This window comes from Garra rufa, chromosome 15 (genome assembly GCF_049309525.1).
Source record: "Garra rufa chromosome 15, GarRuf1.0, whole genome shotgun sequence".
In the NCBI taxonomy this organism is placed as follows: Eukaryota; Metazoa; Chordata; class Actinopteri; order Cypriniformes; family Cyprinidae; genus Garra; species Garra rufa.
In genome coordinates this window covers 15,978,991-16,001,436 of record NC_133375.1, presented here as the reverse complement: position 1 = coordinate 16,001,436, position 22,446 = coordinate 15,978,991, and the positions used below count along the sequence as shown (strand labels likewise).

Sequence of the window (22,446 nt, the reverse complement as noted above, 5' to 3'; positions counted from 1 at the left end):
TCGTAAGTTAGGCCTATGAATAGTAATGATTTATTTTCAAACAACGAATACATTTTATAGAGAAGGTGAACAAAGTATCAATGGAGCTTTTTGGAAACTCCGAATCAGTAAACCACTGCATCGCAAAAAGATTCACTGTTTCGAAGCGCTCCAATCGGTTCGCGAATCATCAAAACCGATAACGCCCCAATCGGTCGATTGCGATCGGATGCCGATCGATCGGTGCATCTCTAGTAGTTTACCCATCATTTTGCAAATTATAATTTAAAGAGATGCAGGACATGTTTTTTATGATGTATTAATCATAAACATTTAAAAAAATAAAATAAAATAGGTTTTACAAGCTATTTGACCAAAGTGAACATGTGTATCTTTTCAATGCTTGTTTTGTAGTATTATCAGATTTTCAATGAACCATGCTAATTTTTTACATTAATAAAGAGAGAGCTCAATGTACTAATTGATGAAGTATCACTCATCTCTTGGAGGAAGTAGATGTAGTTTTTAAAATGTAGTCAGCTGTTTGTGATTGATTTTATGTTGTGGACCAGCATTTGTATGTCTAATGGTATCTTTTAAATGTATGTGTGTTTTTGTCTCTTAGGAAACCAGCAAGACAAACAGCAATCATGATCTATCACGAAGTCCACAAAGTTTGAGTGATACTGGCTATTCCTCTGATGGGATCTCCAGTTCACATAGTGAAATTACTGGCCTTATTCAGGAGGAAGAGTTAAAAATGAGTGAGAGAGGTCTGACTGGGCACCACACACCACCAAGTCCATCTGAGCTGATTAAGCTGGAAAGCTCCATGCGACCCCTTCTAGAGTCTAAATTTTCATCTGAAGGGGAAAGAGCACAGGACAAGAAGTGTGGAAAACATGGTGACATCAGAAAACATCAGTCTCGCTCAATATCAATTAGTCCAGAGGAATATGAGTCAGATGAAGACTTTGAATGCATTATGGAAGAGGAGGAAGATCCAACTGAGGAAGAGCTTAGAGCAATTGCTGCTTTAGGGGATAACAGTGGCCGTAAAAAAAGAAATGTAGAATCTGAAGAGATTACTGATGAGGAGTTTATGAGAAGGCAAATTATGGAGATGAGTGCTGATGAGGAGAATGAGGATGAAGAAGAGGAAATGGAAGAAGAGGATGATGATGAGGATGAAGGCTATGGCTACAAAAAGCTAAAGAAGACTCAAAAGCACATCAGTGACTCAGGAAAAGAAAAGCGCCGTCTCACTTATCACTCTAGTAGCTTTGAGGAGGATAGTAAAACAACTAGTGATGTATACAAAGGATCAGCTGAAGAGGACCTCATGGCCTCGCAAGGAGGCTTACGCAGATTCAAGACCATAGAATTGAACAACACCAACAGTTATAGTCGAGACATGGAATTAAACAATGACAATGATTTGAGTCTTGATCGCGAGCCTGAGCTAGAGATGGAAAGCCTTACTGGTTCTCCAGAAGAACGGTCAAGAGGGGAATATTCCTCCACCCTCCCACCAACCACCTCTAGCTACACTTCAGGGATATCCCCTACTTCCATATCTTCCATGGAAGATGACAGTGACAGTAGTCCTAGTCGTAGACAACGGCTGGAGGAGGCTAAGCAGCAGAGGAAGGCCAGACATCGCTCCCATGGCCCTCTTCTACCTACCATTGAGGATTCCTCAGAAGAAGACGAATTGAGGGAAGAAGAAGAACTACTAAGGGAGCAGGAAAAGATGAGAGAAGTGGAGCAGCAGAGAATACGAAGCACTGTCCGGAAAACAAAACGTGACAAAGAAGAGCTAAGAGCACAAAGACGCAGAGAACGATCCAAGACTCCCCCCAGCAATCTATCCCCCATTGAGGATGCTTCTCCAACAGAGGAGCTGAGACAGGCAGCCGAGATGGAGGAACTTCACCGGTCCTCTTGCTCTGAATACTCTCCTTCAGCTGACTCTGATGCTGAGGGCTATGAAATTTCATCAAAGCTGTACAAATCTGGTAGTGAATACAACCTACCAACCTTTATGTCACTTTATTCTCCTACTGAAAAACCTCAAACTACATCATCTACAGCTGCTGTAACAACTTCCTCTAGTGGCAAACAATTAAAAAGTGCAGAAGAAGTATATGAAGAAATGATGAGGAAAGCAGAGATGTTGCAGAAACAACAAAAGCAGCATACACAGCAGCAATCAGGCTCAAGCCTGATTTTACAACAGTACAGCACAACAACCTATCAAGAGTCAGACATTAGAAACAGACAAGATATTGAGGATGAATATGATTATGCTGATCAAGATGATATCCACTATGAGAATGAGGAGACAGTTGATATCTATGAAGAGATCCGCCAGACCTCACAAAACATTTCAAAACAGCTTGATGACCAAATGGAGATGGATGTGTCCTATTCAGAAAAGCAGTTACTAGATACGGGCTCAGCCTTTGCTAAGTTGCTGGAACAAAGCAACGCTTTACTGACTCCTGGTACAAGCCCCACCCAGCTCTCAGCACCAGTATCATTTTCTGAAACCGGGACAGGAGGGCGGATACCTGATGTCAGAGTAACCCAACATTTTTCAAAAGACGGGCCCAAAGAAAGACTTAGAAATCAGACTGGTAAAAATGGTATTACACCAACAGTTGCTGCCACAACTATTGCTGCTTATGGAGTGTATGCCAGGGACACTGTCACTGTCTCTCAAACTAGTGCCAGTCAAACAGTGTCCACCACACAACCCAACTTATATGGTCGGCAAACTACCACAACCACCGCTGGTATTTCAAATGTGTCTCATAAAATAGCTGCCATCACTCAGGCTTACAACCAAAGAGAAAGTGCTGCAAGGAAAATGGCAATCAGCAAAGGAGTCCAAATGAGGGATAATTCAACATCATCAGAAACTATAAGCGAATCTGGCCCAAGTTCAGTTAGGTGTTATACTTACCATGAAAGAAGTCCACCTCTTTCTCCCACTTCACCTCCTTTCCACAGTCCAACAAGATCTCTGCCTAGGAGAACAGCTGAGCTTTCAACTCAGACAGTTAGCCCTGCAATGTTGGCTTCCTCTGGGAATGCTTCTCACACCTCTTTGGTTATGGCACAGGGCACTCAGACTTCACATGGGGTTGTTTCACCATGCCTTTTTAGACAACAGTCTTCTCAAGATACCTATTTTATGGTTAGAACAGAAGAGCTTGAGCCTACTAGTCCACCAAAGCCAGTTACAGTTAACACAGCAACATCTCCTTTGTCTTCACCAACAAGATTTAGCCGCCAATCAACATTTGATGCCTACTCACCTCCTGTCAGCCCTCCTGATACTCCACCACATCAAATATCACCCCAACATGCTTGCTACAGGAACTATAGAGGTGAAAAAGTTAGTGTCGGAACTAGCATGGTCACCACTGCTAGCATGTATACACGTGGATCACTGTCAATGGAAAACATATCACTTTGTCGGATTTCGACAGTTCCTGGTACTTCAAGAATTGAGCAAGGACAAAGGTTACAGAGTGCAAGTGTAGTAGATCTACGAACTGGAATAAAGCCAACACCAATTATTATGACTGACCAAGGAATGGATTTGACTTCCTTAGCCACAGAATCTCGAAAATATTCTGGGTCTGTTGAAGGCAGCCCCATTCGCCAATCCACAACTATTCAGCCCTTAATAATGAACCTAAATACACAGGAACAGCTGCATGTTGTGACATCAACCGCAACAACTGTCAGTGTAACTGTAGCTGCATCTATGTTTATGTCCCAGCCTAAGCACCCTGTGCTGTATTGCGATCCTCTTGAGAACAGATTTGATTTGGGCAAAGATATGGGAACAGTAGTTTGCCTGGCACCAAATAAGCCACCACCAATTGATCCATCCATACCAAAGATTGATGCTAAGCTAGAAGACCTGAGTATCCAACAGCAGCAGTTACTTAAACAGCAGCAGAAGCTTCAACAGCAGCAACAACTTCTTGAGCAGCAGCTTCAACAACATCATCAGCTTCAACAACAACAAGCTGCCTCTTTTGCAAAGTTGAACTTGTCTAGCCAACTACCTCTATTCAAAAAGGATATGCTTGTCACTCAAAAAAGCACTGCCACAGAAGTTAATGTCATCTCGCCAGGTATGACATCTGAGGTTTATAGTGCTGGTGGTCCACTCGAGTTAATGGGAAAGCAGGCAGAGACAGATATCATGAATCTAACAAACGTCAAACCTCAAGTGATGATGGTACAGATGGATGGTGCTGCCCAAGGAGCTACTATAACACAACTAATCAAATCAGAGGAAAGCCAGGATGCAATGAATTTAACAGGGCAAATAAAATCAGAAAATCAAGTAACTTGTTGTGATATGGTATATAACCTGCCCTTTGGTGGCAGCTGTGTGGGTAGTCCATTCTCCCAGAAACCGGTCACAGATGAGACTTTTGAGCCATCATCAAGAGCACCTTCCTCACTACCACAGCTCTATCAGCAACATGGTTTAAGGCAAGATGGTCAAACATACCAAGATTACACGATAAAATCATACACATTGCCTCTCCCTGGACGACTACAACCATCCATGTCTGAAACTAACCTTGCAGAGGCAGGGTTGTCATCATATTCAGCAAAGCTTGATCCCCATTTTCATTCATCTGGGGAATTATTCACAGAGACACTTAAGGATGGCTATGATGCAGGGTATCTTGGAATGGGGCTTCAGTATGGCTCCTTCACAGATCTTCGTCAGGGTGATGTTGCAGATCTACCAATTAGAAGGTACAGCTCCTTGACCAATATCAGCTCAGATTATGGATATTTCTCAGGTGATTTTGCAGAATCTAATCTTGCCCAGTACAGTGCTACAACTGCCAGGGAGATAAGTCGCATGTGCGCAGCCCTTAACTCCATAGATAGATATAGTAGTAACCCTGACATACTACAGCTGGGCACCGGGAGAAGTAGTGGTCCACCTGGTAGAATTAACATACCCCAAAGTCACAGACATGGTTTCAAATACAGCCCAGATGGAAAGCCTCTTTCCCACAGTCAAGCGCTAACTGATTTAATCAATGCAAGACAAGCCAGTCTTCGAGCTATGTATCCATCAGCTATTAGATCCGCTGATGGCATGATCTATTCAACTATAAATACACCAATTGCATCAACAGTTCCAATTACTACCCAGCCTGGTTCTGTGCTAAGCCCTCTATTAAGAGGGGTATACAGACCTTATCCTACACCAAATATGACACCTGTACCTCTGGCAAGTCTAACCAGATTCCCATTAGCTCCAAGGACTGGGCAGGCACCTTTCCAATGTTCTACACCTAATCCTCTTCCTGTTACAACATCTACAAAAGTGTCGGAGTCTCCAGCTATCACAACAGTCCAAGATACTCCATTGTACCTTGGTAAGTCTCCAGTAAGCCTACCAGCAGCTGGAACAGTTACACGACCAATTCAGCCTTCTTCTGTACCTGCTGGTCCAATGACATCAACACCAATGAGCCAACCTGATATCCAGTTGCAACCAATGAACCTATCTCAGTCCCACCTTCAGGGCAAGTCCACTGCCCAGCCTCTTATACAACACCAACTACCACAATCATCTGCTCAGCCCTACCCTCCAGTGCAGGGTCACCCTATTGCTCCCAAAACACAGCCACCCCCATCATCTCAAGGAGGAAGAACCTCTGCTGCTGCTATCAGAAGTATTGATCCAAACCAAGAAAAAGAAACAGAGGAAAGACTGCATCAACAACAGGAACAGCTTTTGCAGCTTGAGAGAGAAAGAGTAGAACTGGAAAAATTGCGACAGTTTAGGATTCAGGAAGAGCTTGAGCGGGAGCGTTCAGAGTTGCAGAGGCACAGAGAAAAAGAGCAGATGCTAGTGCAGCGAGAAATTCAGGAATTGCAGACTATAAAGCAACAAGTTTTGCAGCAACAACAAGCTGAGAGAGAAAGCCAGTTGGTCCTACAGAGAGAGCAACTAGCTCAACAAAAACAGCAGCTTGACCAGATACAATCTTTGCAACAACAGTTACAGCAGCAGCTTGAAGAACAAAAGAGACAAAAGACTGTCACAGCTAATACTCAAATTCTCAGCGATCAATCTGGCAGAATTATTCAGCCACAGGAACTGGCCTCTGATATGTTGTATAGTGATGTTCAGGTTTTCTTAAGACCACTACCAAATTCTACATCAGAGATATGCTTGAGAAACAGTGAAGATCAGACAGAAATCAGGTCCATGCGTAAACAACGATCAATGCCTCGACTGCAAGATGGAAATGAGGGAGAAGTGACAATGTTACCCTTCCCCCAAAGGCTTGTAGACTGCAGTGTGCAAACTGATGATGAAGATGGAGAGGAGAGGTACCTGGTATCAAGAAGGCGACGGACTAGGCGCAGTGTGGACTGCAGTGTTCAGACAGATGATGAAGAAGACAAGGCAGAGTGGGAGCAGCCAGTTAGACGTAGACGTTCCCGTTACTCAAGACATTCTGGTGAATCTGGTGTAGACCATAAATCAGAAGCAGCTCATTTTACCACTTCAGCTGCTAAGACAGCATCTTCTAGCATTGCCATCCAGACAATTCGAGACTGTTCTTGCCAAACAGAGACAGAGCAGCTGGTTAGAGTATCTCCAAGCATACATGTCACCATGCCAGACCCCAACAAGGTTGAAATTGTCCACTATATTTCTGGTCCTGAGAGAACACAGAAGGGTCAAAGCTTAGCTTGTCAAACTGACCCTGAGTCTCAAAGCATAGTTATTCCACAGATTAGCATTGCTACCACTGTCAGCCCCACCAGTGTCCAGTTAGTTGGTTCAGCAGATCCACTTTCTCCAGGTCAACAGAGTGCTGTGAAGTTTGGGAGGCGGAGACCTGATCCTTTGGAGTTTGGCTACCAGCAGCATCACCTGCATAATGAGTCCTTGTCCAGCTTGATCCGGCAACAACCTAAATCTCCACAGGTGCTGTATTCTCCTGTTTCTCCTCTTTCTTCTCCACAACGCATCATAGAAACATCATTCTCTTCTAGTGAGAGGCTGAATAAAGCACATGTTACCCCGCAGCAGAAGTCCTGTATTGCTGAGCCGTCACAGAGACATCAGGCCCTTCCCCGCCCAATGAAGAATATTCAGAGATCTATGTCAGACCCTAAGCCTCTCAGCCCAACTACAGATGAAAGTACCAAGGCTAGGATTTCGCTTTATCAACAGCAAGCCCTTCAGAGTCAGGTATGGGTAATTCAGCATTTCTTTGATTTTAAACTTGCTACAAAAAAATACGAACTTGTTAGAACAATATGACTTGGAATAGTATAGTATGACTGGTGTTGTTTCCACCGTTTATATATTGGATATACAGAAAATTGAATATTTGAAGTTATCTTCCTTGATTATAAGGTTGCAATGTGCAATGAAGTATTCTGTCTATGTCTGCAAGCCTGAGATGGTAAGAAATGGCCAGTTTGTATATCCCTTTAGACTCATTTTTTGGTATTGTTTCAATTTAGTTTGTGTTGTTCACTGTTTTGATGTTGTACAGTATTCAGAAAATGCATTCAAAATACGTTTTCACATGTCTTGTGAGAAATAAATTACTTTTTTGTCCGCTTATGCCACAGACTCCGCTTATGCCACAGACTCTTGTTTTGAGAAAAATTGTTACAGCAGCAATACAATGTATTGAATTGCTGTATATATATGGTCATCAAGGCAAGATAATATGTTTTGTCAGAATCATATTGATTTAGATACATTTTTTTTTTATAAATGCATGCCCTTTTCTATCACCATAAACCAGTAGTTTGAGCAATGCTAGTAGTTATGTGTGGAACTCTAATATATAACATTGTGTTCTCTGTATTTCATGGTCCTGGCTCTTTCACTCTTCCTGGACCCTGTGTCTCTGCAGTTGGCAGCCCTGCAGCAGAGCTCCCTCCTAAGGAAGGTGAAGAGGACCTTGCCCAGCCCCCCACCAGAGGAGACTCAACTGCCTATGGTCACCCCTAACCTATCCCACATGCTTGTGCCCTCTCTGCCATCTCTGAAAGGGGGTTCTCGTTTAGCTGCAAAGGCCAGTCTACTTAAGGACTTGACCCATGAGCTGAAGGCTGTTGAACAGGAATCTACAAAGTTACGTAAGCAGCAGGCTGAGTTGGAGGAGGAGGAAAAGGAAATCGATGCCAAGCTTAGATACCTGGAGTTGGGCATCACTCAACGAAAAGAAACATTAGCAAAGGAGAGAGACAGGAGGGAGCTAGCATACCTGCGCTGCATGGGTGATTCACGAGACTATATGTCAGACTCTGAGCTCAACAATCTTCGCCTGACAGCTGCGGCCACATCCTTTGAGAGCAACGGGCTTATGACAAGACCTAGCACGGCACCACTCAGCCAGTTTACTTGTGAGCTGAACACTGCTGCCCAGTTTCCCCCCACATCATCTTTCATGTCGTACCAGTACCCCCAAAGTCTCCAAACAGCACCTACCCCACAGGCCTCATCACTGCAGAGTACAGGTTTCAACCAACCTCCCTATCCATCATTAACCCAAGCTCAAGCTCTCCCCCAACCCACCCCCTTGCAGACTTATCCAACCCTATCTTATCAGGTTCAAGGGACATTTCCTTCCCAAGTCTTTCCACAGAACCAGCCTCCATATCCAGCAGACACTTCAGTGCCACCTCCAGCACAGCCAAGCCAACCAGGGTTTCAGCCTACCCTACCTCCTACTGGTCCAATCCCTTATCCAACCCACAGTACACCATACCCAAGCCAGGCACCCCCCTATCCGGTCAGTCAAGCAAGCACTTATCAGCCACAGACAGACACTCTTACTTTTCACCAAAAGCCACGCCAGACATCGCTTGCTGACCTTGAACACAAGATGCCCACAAATTATGAGGTTATAAGCAATCCTACAGTCGTAGTAACAACCACTGCCCAAGATATCACTTACAGCCAGTCTGGTTTGGGGCCATCTTATGGCCAATACAGTACCACTATGGCAAGCACTTATGGCCCCTACTCCTCATCTGTATCAAATACATATGGTGGGTCTTTAACAACCTCTGCAACCTCTGGTTATGGGCCATACACAACAATCTCATCCAGTAGTTATGGGCCGTACACAACAACTATTGCAAATACTTATGGATATACAGTAACTACAGCTAGTTCCTATGGGCCATATAATACCATTGTTACAAATACATATGGGCAGACACCACTATCTGACCATATACACTCAATGGAGAGCCCATCTATGTACACCAGTGAAGGCCTATACGGATCATCCAGCCTCGAGCAGAATGTCCCAAGGAACTATGTCATGATTGATGACATATGTGAACTGACCAAGGAAGGCATGGGCACTAGTTCAGACTCACATCGCAATGAGGGACATGGACGATATGGGAGCGACGGACTTCACACTCGAGGGGGGAGCTCCTTTGGCAGACCAGATGATGAACGTGATGCAGATCTGTACGACCAGCATCATGGCAGGGGTAAGAGCACCTGCAGCTACCAAGCACAAGGGGCACATACGCATGGCCGGGTAGTGGGAAGCAGTAGCATGGGTGGGGGATCATCATTTTACTATGATGACTGCAGTCACTCAACAACTCCATTGGCAGCTCAGAGACACTCCTCAAAGAACATGTGCCCTTCAGCCGTCATGTCCTCCAGGAGGAGCAAACATCGTAAACAAGGCATTGAGCAGAAGATATCCAAGTTTTCCCCAATTGAGGAAGCTCATGATGTGGAGGCTGATCTGGCCTCTTACACCATGAGCACCTCTACGACCAGTGGTTATGGCTCAGGTTCCCATTACCATAAACTTCAGGATGGCATCAATGGGCTACGGAGTACTTGCAGTCCACAACGGGGCTACTATAATGATGAACGTCTCTATGGCTATGGCAGGTCCCGTTCAGCTGGTTATGGCATGGACAAAATCTCTCCCTGCGAGAGGAGCTACAGAAGCAGGTCATATGAACGGGACCGTATAGACAGGTCATACCGCAGCAACTATGGCCACAGTGTGCGCCCTGCTTTGCATTCTCAGTATTCTGAAAAGGAGAACTCCCACCTCATGACAAAGCTCATGGGTGTTGGGGGGGCTTTCAGCTATCCATCAAATTCATATGGTTCAAGTCACTCTCTACCTGATGTGCAGGACCATATTCGAGACCTGCCCCGGACCCATGTCTACAAACCAGATGATATGTATATAATTGACGATATGCATTGTGCTGTTTCTGACAGCGAAGGTAATTGGGAGCTGAATGCCAGCGTTACTGCCCACTTTAAACATCCCCCACCCACCCAGAGAAAGAGAGTGAATAGCTGAAGTAAAGAAATGAAAACCAAGTGCATGCCCATGTTTTGTCTTCAGGCAACATGCAGCTTTCAATAAATCTGACTTCAATGTTGTGCTCAGTTCCAAAAACTGCATGAGTTGTTGTTGTGTGGTCTCTTTATTTTTTTTTACCCACTCTTGTTTTTTTCCAAGGTGCTTCATTTGTGTGTACCCTGAATGTATGATATTGAATAGTTTTGACTTTCCAAACCTTTGATGAAAAAATCTCTTATCTTATTTGAGGTCATTTTTATATGGTGAATATTGAGTTTAAATACATTGCATGCTTTTTCTTTAAGTTTGGCTTTTTTTGTTCTTCTTTTTCTTTTGCATGGTCTCAGTGTGCAATCCTCTTTCGCCATCAGACATGGAGATTGATTGTGATCTGCTTTTGGTTTCCCAAGCGTACCATCTTGGCCAAGAAGAGACAGACTGGTTTGAGAAGCCGCGTGATGTTCGTGGTTCCCGTCACTATGGCAGCAGTGGTCATTCTGGGAGGCGAGGCCATGTCAAGCACACATACCATGATTATGATGAGCCACCAGAAGATCTTTGGACACAAGATGATTACGGTCACACCCGCCACATTTCCTCTAGAGAGCACCGCCATCACAGCAGCGGAAGTTCCGGTAGGCACTCCTCGCGCCACTCGGATGAGCCTCGTTCCTCTCGATCATCACGTTCCTCAAAGGATCCATCCATGCGACATGACTCCCGCTCCTTGTCATCTTCAGGGAGGAGGGGAGAATCTCGTTCTCAGGGCTACCACTCCTCAGATTATTCCCGTGACACCTCAGGCCACCACCATAGCTCCCACTCTGGAAAACAGTCCTCCCACCATCAAGGGTCCTCCAGCAGGAAGCAACAGGACCATCCCTCATCATCCAGACAGCCAGGATCTCTTGGGCCTGGACAGAAGGGACCAGGTGGACCTCAAAGTTCAAGCAGGCAAGCTGTCTCTCAGCCACCTGTTGATGGGCAGCAAGGTCAGCGTACACAGCTTCAGCAGCAGGCACAGACATCAGCTGCCAGGCCAATCTCTCAGACATCTGCCACAGGCACACCACAACCACAGTTAGTGCAAGCCCAGCAACTGCAGGCTAAACCTGGCCAGACTGGTCCAACACCTCGACAACCCACCTCAGCAGCACAGACATCCCCAGCTGTAGTAAGTAATATATAACATGAGTAATGAGTGATTTATTTAAAAAAGCCAAATCTTTTGTTTCTGGTCTTAAAGGGATAGTTCACTCAAAAATGAAAATTCTGTCATTTATTACTCACCCTCATGTCGTTCCAAACCCGTCAGACCTTCATTTATTTTCAGAGCACGAATTAAGATATTTTTCATAAAATTGAGAGAGGTTTCTAACCCTGCATAAACAGCAATGTTATTACCACTTTTAAGGCTCCTGCATCAGCAGCACCTTGTGCATCCATGGTACTGTTGTGTATGCATGTCGAAGACTGACAGGGAAGTGAGGAATCTGTTGCTGTCTATGCAGGGTCAGAAAGCTCTTGGATTTCATTGAAAATATCTGGTCCAAAGATGAACAAAGGTCTTGCAGGTTTGGAACAACATGAAGGTGAGTAATTAATGACAGAATTTTTATTTTTGGGTGAACTAACCCTTTAAGCCTAAATGAACATTGGTTGAGTGTCTCTTGTCTCCAGCAGACTAAACCAGAGCCCATTCCTGCCACTGCTATTGGAGCAAAAGCAGTCCCCAGCCAACCTGCCAAAACAGCCCAACCTCCACTTACCGGAATAGGTAATTTAAGGATTTACTCAAAGCACAAGCAAAATTGGAATTAGAAAAATATCTGACCTTTGCAAATTGGTCAGAAACATGCAAGCAAGTTTATGGTGATTGTACCAAATGTTATCTGTTCTGCTCATTAATGGTTCTCACTAAATGACAGGAATATACTATATGTTGATTTTTTTTTAACTGGCAATCATCCTAGCAATCATATAATTTACTAAACACATAAGGTCACTGGCCTCTGCTGAAGTTGCAGCTTAATTTGAGTAGTCTGCTTTAGTGTTTGCTATAAGTCGGTCCTGCATCCCACTATCAGAGCTCCTCTGAAACCTCCCACCTCCTCCAGTTCCACCTGTCTACATCTGCTATAGGATTTATATACAGCTATATATATATATATATATATATATATATAAAAAAACTATAGAGACCACAAAATTACCAGTGTGTCTGCTTTTACTATTTTTAGGTATGTGTTTGAGTAAAATGAACATTTTTGTTTTATTGTATAAACTTTTTTCCCAAATTCCAAAGAAACATATTGCCATTTAGAGCATTAATTAGCAGAAAATGACAGCTGGTCAAAATAATGAAAAGATGCAGCATTTTCAGATGTCAAATAAGGCAAAGAATACAAGGTCATATTTATTTTTGAACAACAGATGCTTTTATCCAACGTAACTTTTGGGATTTGGGATTAAATGGGCTAATGTTAGTGTAATCTATTAACTATGCACATCGTAAACTTGTTTTTTAGACAAGTACGAAATATGGCATAAAATATTTTACTATGGTTGAATTTATGTTTAACATACACAGTTTAATAAAAACTTTTTTAGTAAGAGCACTAAAAAGCAAAAGACAACATTTGGAAAAACCTGTACATATTTCCAGTCAGGTTCAAGTTTAGTGAACTTTGAACTTGCAAACTCCCCCAAAAGCTTGCTGACCAGTAGAGGTTTCTTAAGTTGGCATTTACCTCTCTGTAGGCAGTGCTTCATTGAAGTTGCACTGAACATTCACAAGGAACAAGTCAATCATTCAAGTTGTCAGTCTAATCAGTCACTTCTTTATAACAGCACTGTTATAAAATATAAAGAGTTGCAGAAAAGTCCCACCTTTTTTTTGGCTGTGTAAAATGCTCTGTATACACTGTCTTTAGCATTAATAAGTGGCCACTGCCTGATCAGTATTTTTGAATTGCCATGCTATCTATACCTAATTGAGGAGGGATATATGTGTCTGTAGAAAGTGTTCTCATTTTTAAACTTTAATCTCTTCTCCATAATTCTGTAGGCTCCAAAGCAGCTCCAAGGCCTGGTGGAATTGGCAGTGCAGCTGCAGGTCAGCCGGGTATAGAGGGAGACAGCATGCTGTCGAAAATTTTGCCTGGAGGAGCTGCAGAGCAAGCTGGCAAATTAGGAGAAGGTGAGCAGATAGTTTCCAAGGCATAACCAGTATTTCTGGTCCGTTATTATTAATAATTGTTAAAAATAGCACATGGGTCAATTGAGTCAACATAATAATAATAATAATAATTATTATTATTATTACTATTATTATTATTATTATTCTCACTGTTATTCTTATATTGTTATTGTTATTCTCACTATTTTCTCTTTTACTTTCCTTTTTTTCTGTGATTTGACAGCCATCTCTGGATTTGGCAAGAAGTTCACCTCCTTGTGGTGAGGTAGTACAATTAAAGGTGGGTGCAGTTGCTTTTCAGTTGTTGCACACTTACCAATGCCTATGCTGCAGTGACAGAGCCAGGATGTTTTCATAGGGGTGGCCACCCTCATTATTTCAATATAAAAATGTGTTTGACTATAAAGTACTGGACTGTTTTAGTGAATAAAACAGTGAATACAATGAATTTCTACTTAATTGTTATTGAGATATTGTTTTGAATTAGATCAAGTAATATTGAGTGAATATGACCATTTTTGTAGGGGCTCACTATTGCGCAGTCAGCTTGGTTGTGGTTCTCAAAACCACCTAAAAGCTTGTTCCCTTCCGGAGGGAACTCTACGCTGCGTCCTGGTGGACACTTTGGGAACTGCCTTCAGCATGACCGGTTCTGAAACAAGCTATAGAACAACGACAGTGAACTTGACACTGTCCGGCGCCAGCCTATGACATCATCAACAGGCGCCTGCTAGTATAAAAGCAGGTGCCTGAGAGCACAACACCATCTTTTTGTCTACAGAGTCCTCTGTTCTAAACGAGTGAGTACAGCGATGCCTAGAGAAAGAAAACTGTTTAGGAAGTGTGCGGATCCGTGTCAGAGAAATCTGACACTTGATGACGCACACAACCTTTGTTTGGTGTGTTTAGGTGTAAGAGCACGCGCGCTCGGCTCTAGAAGAGCGGAGCGCGTTCATTGTGAGAGTTTCACTTTGAAGAAACTCCGTTCTCGTCTGGCCCTTTTCTCGAGAGAATCGGGCCATCCATCTGCCCCACGCTGCTCCGGTCCCGCCACAGCTGAGGTTGCTCGGCGGCTGAGATTGCGGGGCTCACAGGTGGAGCTGGCTGACGAGTTTGAGAGAGCGTTTAATCGCTCGCGCACGTCAGCCGGAGACGAGAATGCGCTGCTAGCGGATGATGTGTTGTCTCTCACATCCTCCGGTTCTGCAGCGAGTGCTCTTTTGGCTTCAAGCCAGGGCGAGCAGGAGGTTGAAATGGAAACAAATATGAGCTCGTTTGAGCCCATGCAGCCTCTCTGCCCCACATATGAAGAGTTGATGTCTGTTATGGACCGCGCGGCTGCCCGCTTGCATCTGCAGTGGAAGCCCGCGAGGGAAGAGGCCGCTCTCGGCAGACTAGACGAGCGGCTTCTTCCGGGCCATGACAAAGCCAACTCTTGTGAGCCTCCCATTCCTTCCTGATCTGCTTAAGAGATCGAGAGGGAATGGGACAGGCCATATTCAGCTCGCATTCACAGGCATCGGCATGTGAATAATGCTGATGTCGAGGGAATGCATGGGCGCGGATATGTGACGATGTCTCTCGCTGACGGTTGCGAACTATCTCTCAGAGCGAGGGACATCGACCCTGAAGGCTCCAAAGGCACATATGCGGCAGTGGCCGGTGCTCCTCTGCACACGATGGCAGTGTTGCAGAGGCGCACCAGGCTGATCTGCTGAAAGATCTGGACCGAGCCCCGGGGGTTTGCATCCCTTGCCGGTCCACGCCTCCACCTAAACACCGGGGGGAAACCAGGCCCGTCCTGGCCCAAGGGCCAGAGACGAGGCCAGGTCACCAGTGTGGGGCTACCTGCCCCTTCCTTTTCCCCTTGACTCCGGGGCTGGGCCAACGATGAGACTGAGGCTCCATCTGTTGGCCCGGTATGTGAACAGTAAAGACACTTTAATAAAATATTCAAGCGTGTATGTGTATGTTTTCTTTTGTCTACCAGCTCCGCTTGGGTGTTTACTATTGCAGTTTCGAGCTCCTCTTGAGTTCTACTGCCACCAAGTGCCGAGTGTAGCCAGGTCTCCCCTCGTTTTATAAAAGAAAACAGTGTGTAGAGACCTCCACTCGTAGAAACCCCCTCGTGGGTTAAGCGTTGTCAGGTTTGAAACCTCCGCTAGGGTGAGCTTGGTATAGACATGATCCAACATACATATACATACGAGAATAACCCTCTTGAGCGTTGTCAAGCTGCTTCAGGCGGAGTATCGCTCTGCCGAAGCCTCCGCTCACTCAAACCCTGCTAAGAGTAATACTCTTTTTGCACGAGTGTGGTCAGGTACCTTCCCTGTGTATTTTCATATACACATATGTGAGACCTCCACTCCTGGGAGTTTGTGTGCTAGGGTGAATAGAGCGTTGTCAAGGCTCCCTCTCTGAGAGAGAGGTGTTTTACTGGAGCCTCCGCTCTCTTTAAAAAGCCCCGCTTTGAAGTAGAATTGAGTGTAGCAGGCCTAGGAGGCCTCCTCTCTGTGAAGTCCTCTGTGAAGAGAGACATATAAAGATAATACTTCTTAGCGCTGAATGTAGCCAGGTCATTTTTAGACCTCCATTCATGAGAGCTTTTTACTGGGTCGAGTGTTGCTAGGCTCCCTCTATGTGAGGTGTTTCTGTTAAGCCTCCACTTCCCAGAAATACAGGCCGGGAGAACACAAGGTTAAGGCAGCTTGTGAACTCTTTCCGTGGACCTGTCACTACAAGCGTTGAGTGTAAAACAAAGTAGGCCTCCCTTCCATGAGAGGGCGTGTATTCCAAGGCCTCCACTCGATAGAGCTTCCTCAGTTGAGCGTCGTCAGGCTGGTTATGTTCGAGAGCTTGTAAAACCATTAAAGCCTCCCTCACTGAAAGCTCCGCTTCCGGGTTCTGCTATCACCTGGGTTAATACAGGTGTCTTTCTCGCGAAACGCTTAGAGCACCTTCTTAAATCCACGTTTGTGGTGTTTGCTCACGCAAAGTCTTTGAGCACTCTCTGAAATCCACGCGAGTGGTGAGTGCACTAATTCAGGCACTTAACTAAAATCCATACTTATGGTAAGGTTCCTCCCGTAAAGGCAGGTTCCTTTCTCCTACGGACCACGCAGGTAATCCTCCGTGCCCGTTTTTCGAGTTGGTTCCAAAACCCTTAAGTTTTACAACTCCTTCGATAGCACAGTGTAATAGGTCTCCCTCTGTCACAGCCAACAGTACTGAGACCTTCACTCTCACAGTTATAGCAGCTAGCAGGCCCATGAGTGCCTCGCTGACTATTTTTTGGGGGAGTGCAGTCTTCCACTCACCAAAAACTAGTGTTGTAGGCTTCTCTCCTTGGAGATGTAGTCTCGGAGCCTCCACTACACAGAGCTAGATGATAAATGAGAACTTTTCATTATTGGCTCTGACTGTGAGTATCTGCCTTTCTTGAGCGTCGAGTGTAGTCAGGCCTCCCCTCGCCTAGAGCGTTTTACCTGAGGCCTCCACTCTGAAGAGTTTCCTAGGGAGAGCGTCGTAGGCCTCCTCTCGCTTAGAGAGTCTTTCTACTGAAGCCTCCCCTCTCCAGAAGCTCCGCTTTCAGGCTCCGCTATCGCCTAGAGACTGCAAATCTGGTGATCCTCGCTATGCTCAGGACACCTACTCAAAACCACATTTGTGGTGTTTGCTCACGCGAAGTCTTTGGGCATTCTCTAAAATCCATGTGAGTGGTAAGTGCACTGTTCAGGCACTTCACTAAAATCCATACTCATGGTAAGGTCCCTCCCGTAAAGGCAGGTTCCTTTCTCCCATGGACCACGCAGGGTTCCTCCGTGTCCATTCTCTGAGCTGGTTTTTCTCAAAAACCTTTTAGTTTTCCAGCTCCAATCCAGATAGCGCTGCTAGCAGGATCGAGTGTCGGGCCTCCTCAGGCCTCACTCTCCAGAAGAGCTCCAAAATGAAGGTATTTCTGTCGCACAGGCTAGTCAGCCTCGCGGATGACCTTCAAGGCTAGAGTGTAGCTAGGTCTTGAGACCTCCACTCTCAGAGCTCTTCCTTGCTAAGCACGGAGGTGTGTTAGGCTCCCTCTTTAGAAAGCCTCCACTCTCCAGACTCCACTCAGGCAGTACTGTCGTTTAGGCTGTTCAGCTTCGATGAACGCCTGCAGTGTTGAAGTGTAGTAGGTCTCGGGACCTCCACTCTTAGAGTCCTTCTGCTGCTCGCAGAACATTGCTCAGAGTCCTTCGTTGCCTCCAGAGACTCACTAGAAATAGGCGGTCCGACTGCACAGGCTATTCAGCCTCGCGGACCACCTCTGGTGATGGGTGTAGATAGGTCACTGACCTCCATCCTTAGAGTCGTCCTCTGCTGGGTGCAGAGTGGTACCAGGCTTCTTTCTTACCAAAGCCGCCACTTTGCAGAAACTCCACTCAGGTAGTTCTGCTGCACAGGCTATTTAGCCTCGCTGACTACCCTCAGTGTTGAAAGTGGAGTGGGTCACGATACCCCCACTTTTAGAGTTTTCCTTTGCAAGACGCAGAGTGTTTTTCTGGCTTCCTTTGAAGCAGTCACTCCTCTGAACTCCCTGCAGGTAGTTCTGCTGCACAGGCTATTCAGCCTCACTGACTACCCCCAGGTTTTGAGTGTAGAGGCGCCACGGCACCTCCATTCTTAGAGTTGCACCCTGGAAGGCACAGAGCGTTGCCAGGCTTCCTTTCGGCAAAGCCTCCACTCCTCGGGAAATCTCCACTTAGACAGGCCTGCTGCACAGGCTATTCAGCCTCACAGGCCGTCGTCAGTGTCAAGTGTAGTTAGGTCATGGGACCTCCACCCTGTAATTTCCCTCTGAGCAGAAGCTCCACTCGGGTAGTTCGGGTTGCATAGGCTATGCAGCCTCACTGAATACCCCCAGTGTCGAGTATAGGCTTTTTCCTCCGGGCGTGAGTGTAGCCAGGTCTCCCCTCACTGAAGGGCTAGTGAGACCTCCACTCCTAAGAGCTAGTGGATGGAATGTTGTCAGGTTTCCTCTCTTTTTAGAGAGTCTTTTATGAAGCCTCCGTTCTCCAGAAGCTCCGCTTTCAGTACTTTCAAGCGTGAGTGTAGCCAGGTCTCCCCTCACTGGAGGGTTATTTTGAGACCTCCACTCCTAAGAGCTAGTGGATTGAATGTAATCAGGCTTCGTCTCTTTTAGAGAGTCTTTTACGAAGCCTCCATTCTCCAGAAGCTCCGCTTCCCCATCTATACCTGTAGCACTGAATGTTGTCAGGTCCCTAGAGCAGGCGTTCGCCCTGCCGAGACCTCCATTCCCTAAACTCCGCCCCTTATGGTCAGGGCGTTTATGAGCTCCTTCACTTAGAGAGCTAAGTGTAGTAGGCTTCCTCTAGGCCTCCACGCTTGAGAGTTGCGTGCACAGGTAGCCGGGCTAGCTGTGGCAGGTCACTGGGCCCCAGCGACTCTCGCTGATGCAGGGGTGATTTCCTTCTTGACTCCTCATTCAGTCAGTTTGATCACCTATCCCTCGGCATGGCGGCGTTGGGATAAACGTTCCCAAAGTGTCCACCAGGACGCAGCGTAGAGTTCCCTCCGGAAGGGAACGTCTAGGTTACGTATGTAACCCCTGTTCCCTGAGGACAGGGAACGAGACGCTGCGTCTCAGGGCCATGCCTCGGGCCCTGCACAGACCTCTGTCAGACAAAAAGATGGTGTTGTGCTCTCAGGCACCTGCTTTTATACTAGCAGGCGCCTGTTGATGATGTCATAGGCTGGCGCCGGACAGTGTCAAGTTCACTGTCGTTGTTCTATAGCTTGTTTCAGAACCGGTCATGCTGAAGGCAGTTCCCAAAGTGTCCACCAGGACGCAGCGTCTCTTTCCCTGTCCTCAGGGAACAGGGGTTACATACGTAACCTAGACGTTCTCCAACATTGCATACTCGTGGATTAGACATGCAAATACTGATAAAAATGTGAAAAAGGCCGAAAGTAATTATTTTATGCATTTAAATGGTTTCATTTTCATTTGTACTTAACAAATTAATGAGAAAAACAAATTAGCACATGTTTTCTAATATAAATGCACTGTGCTCACATTTACTTCAGCTTACACCTTGCAGAATATATTTTAGTACACGCATTTGAGAAATATTCTTTAATGTGATGCATATGTACATGCATGCACAGTTTGCAGCTTTAATCGCATTTTGGTAATTAACTGATGACAGAGCTACATTATATGCTCATAGTTTCTTGTGTGCTTTACTTATGATAAAGTGATATACCTGTGCCTCGTATTCATGTAAAGTTGAAGAGTGTGCGGCATGAGCACAGAGAAGGCTGACAGGACAGGAAAGTTTGTTTTACTGACATACACATCTCATCAGACCGCATCAGATCCTGTTTCAAAAGTCTCCCTTTTGATGTGGTCGTAAAGAGATACAGTGGTTCCATGTCTTAATAAATGCACTTCTTGTTAAGAAAAAAAAGGGACAAAGGGTGGCCATCCCCTGGCCCTGCCACTGCAAATAAGTATACTTTAAAAATGTTACCAAAAAATGAACACCTGCGTGCATTGTGTCAGAGAGAGAGAGAGAGAGAGAGAGAGAGAGAGAGAGAGAGAGAGAGAGAGAGAAAGAGAGGAAAAAAACCAAGAGAGCAGCTGACCACGTACAGTGCGTTGTAACAAGATGGCATATTTTTAGCTTTACAGTGATTATTCTTATTTTTCCGTGTTATTTTAGGGTGTCTAAAATGACAAAGGATGTTTTTGCACTGGAAAAACCTATGAAGTTTCCCTATTATGTTTTAATTTAAAGAGAAGACAACTCAAGAAAGAAAGTGAGAGGCAGAGAGGCTATCTGGTTGTTCTGGTAAGTATATGGCAAATTTTCATAGTAGGGTCGAATGGTATAGTTACATTGGTAATGTCTTGGTTAAATAGTTCCCTGTGTCAGTAGCTGACAGAAGGGGCACACCCTCTGGTGTAATGACTGTCTAAAGCCTGAATGGAATCGCACCTATTTATTTGCACATAGCGTTAGCACTACTACTTCACTGATGCCCCATGAGGATGTGCTATCTATATCTATATAAAGTCTATAATTTTAATGGTAGGTTTATGTGAACAGTGAGAGACAGAATAACAACAAAAAAAATCCAGAAAAACTCATTTTACAAAAGTTTAAAATTGATTTACATTTTAATGAGTGAAATAAGTATTTAACCCCTTAGCAAAACATGACTTGGCAAAACCCTTGTTGGCAATCACAGATGTTTCTTGCAGTTGGCCACCAGGTTTGCACACATCCCAGGAGGGATTATGTCCCACTCCTCTTTGCAGATCTTCTCCAAGTCATTAAGGTTTTGAGGCTGCAGTTGTCCTGTCCCCTTAGCAGAAAAACACCCCCAAAATGTCTCCACCTCCATGTTTGACGGTAGGAATGGTGTTCTTGAGGTCATAGGCAGCATTCCTCCTCCTCCAAACACAGTGAGTTGAGTTGATGCCAAAGAGCTCGATTTTGGTCTCATCTGACCACAACACTTTCACCCAGTTCTCCTCTGAATCATTCAGATGTTGATTGGCAAACTTCAAACGGGCCTGTACATGTGCTTTCTTGAGCAGGGGGACCTTGCGGGTGCTGCAGGATTTCAGTGCTTCACGGCATAGTGTGTTACCAGTTGTTTTCTTGGTGACTATGGTCCCAGCTGCCTTGAGATCATTGACAAGATCCTCCCGTGTAGTTCTGGGTTGATTCCTCGCCATTCTCATGATCATTGAAACTCCACGAGGTGAGATCTTGCATGGAGCCCCAGACCAAGGGAGATTGACAGTTATTTTGTGTTTCTTCCAACTGTTGTCACCTTCTCAACAAGCTGCTTGGCGATGGTCTTGTAGGCCATTTCAGCCTTGTGAAGGTCTACAATCTTGACCCTGACATCCTTGGACAGCTCTTTGGTCTTGGCCATGGTGGAGAGATTGGAATCTGATTGATTGATTGCTTCTGTGGACAGGTGTCTTTTATACAGGTAACAAGCTGAGATTAGGAGCACTCCCTTTAAGAGGGTGCTCCTAAACTCAGCTCGTGACCTGTATAAAAGACACCTGGAAGCCAGAAATCTTGCTTATTGATAGGGGATCAAATACTTATTTCACTCATTATTAAAAACCCTATCATTAAAATTATAGACTGATCATTTCTTTGTCAGTGGGCAAACATACAAAATCAGCAGGATAATAATTTTTTTCCTCACTGTACATATTCGACATTCACAGGTTCCCTGCTATGGGTGTGCAGAGAGACCCAGCCTGCCACACACAGATATCTTCCAAAGATAGTTCTTTGGCCAAAGCTTGTAAAGAAGCAACACTCCTAGTAGAGTGTGCATGAACACTTAATGAAGCAAAACCTTTGCTACGGCTACTAAAGAAGACAAACAAATGGTCAGGTTTATGCCATTGGCTTGTACAGTCAATGTAAATCCTCAAAAAATAAAAACCTCAAAGACAAAGTCTATGCAACCTCTCTTTCTTCTGCAGCTCAGTAGTAGAAGGAGTGAAAGGCTGTAAAACATCAGTCTGCCGGCAAAGCAAAGAAGAAACTACCTTGGGAATGTTGGCAGGTTTTGGTCTCAGCAAGATGTTAACTAGACCAGGAGCTAAATCCTAACATAAAGGGCTCACTGACAATGCTTGCAAGTCTCTAGAAAAATACCAGAGCATCTAGCCAGAAGCATCTGTAAAATCAAAGCATCTAACAGGACAGTTTTATCCTCAGCCAGAGATAGCATTCGGACACTACCAAACCCACCATAGAAGGACCAGTGGAACAAACCATGTGCTTAGTATTACAAAGCGAGTTCTCAGCTTTCTTAGCTCTTTGACTGCCTCAGGGGTCA

General features: G+C 45.0%; 1 protein-coding gene across 1 annotated transcript in view; it reads left to right on the top strand.

The window, feature by feature from the left end:
* bsna (bassoon presynaptic cytomatrix protein a) overlaps nucleotides 1-22,446 on the top strand; it is a 91,843-nt gene that overhangs the window by 52,415 nt on the left and 16,982 nt on the right. The window contains exons 5-11 of the mRNA XM_073818898.1: nucleotides 605-7,243; nucleotides 7,923-10,284; nucleotides 10,778-11,541; nucleotides 12,048-12,144; nucleotides 13,435-13,566; nucleotides 13,790-13,846; nucleotides 20,292-20,420. Of these exons, the coding sequence (XP_073674999.1) occupies nucleotides 605-7,243; nucleotides 7,923-10,284; nucleotides 10,778-11,541; nucleotides 12,048-12,144; nucleotides 13,435-13,566; nucleotides 13,790-13,830 (10,035 nt within the window). The 3' untranslated portion in view covers nucleotides 13,831-13,846; nucleotides 20,292-20,420. The remainder of the gene's footprint in view (nucleotides 1-604; nucleotides 7,244-7,922; nucleotides 10,285-10,777; nucleotides 11,542-12,047; nucleotides 12,145-13,434; nucleotides 13,567-13,789; nucleotides 13,847-20,291; nucleotides 20,421-22,446) is intronic.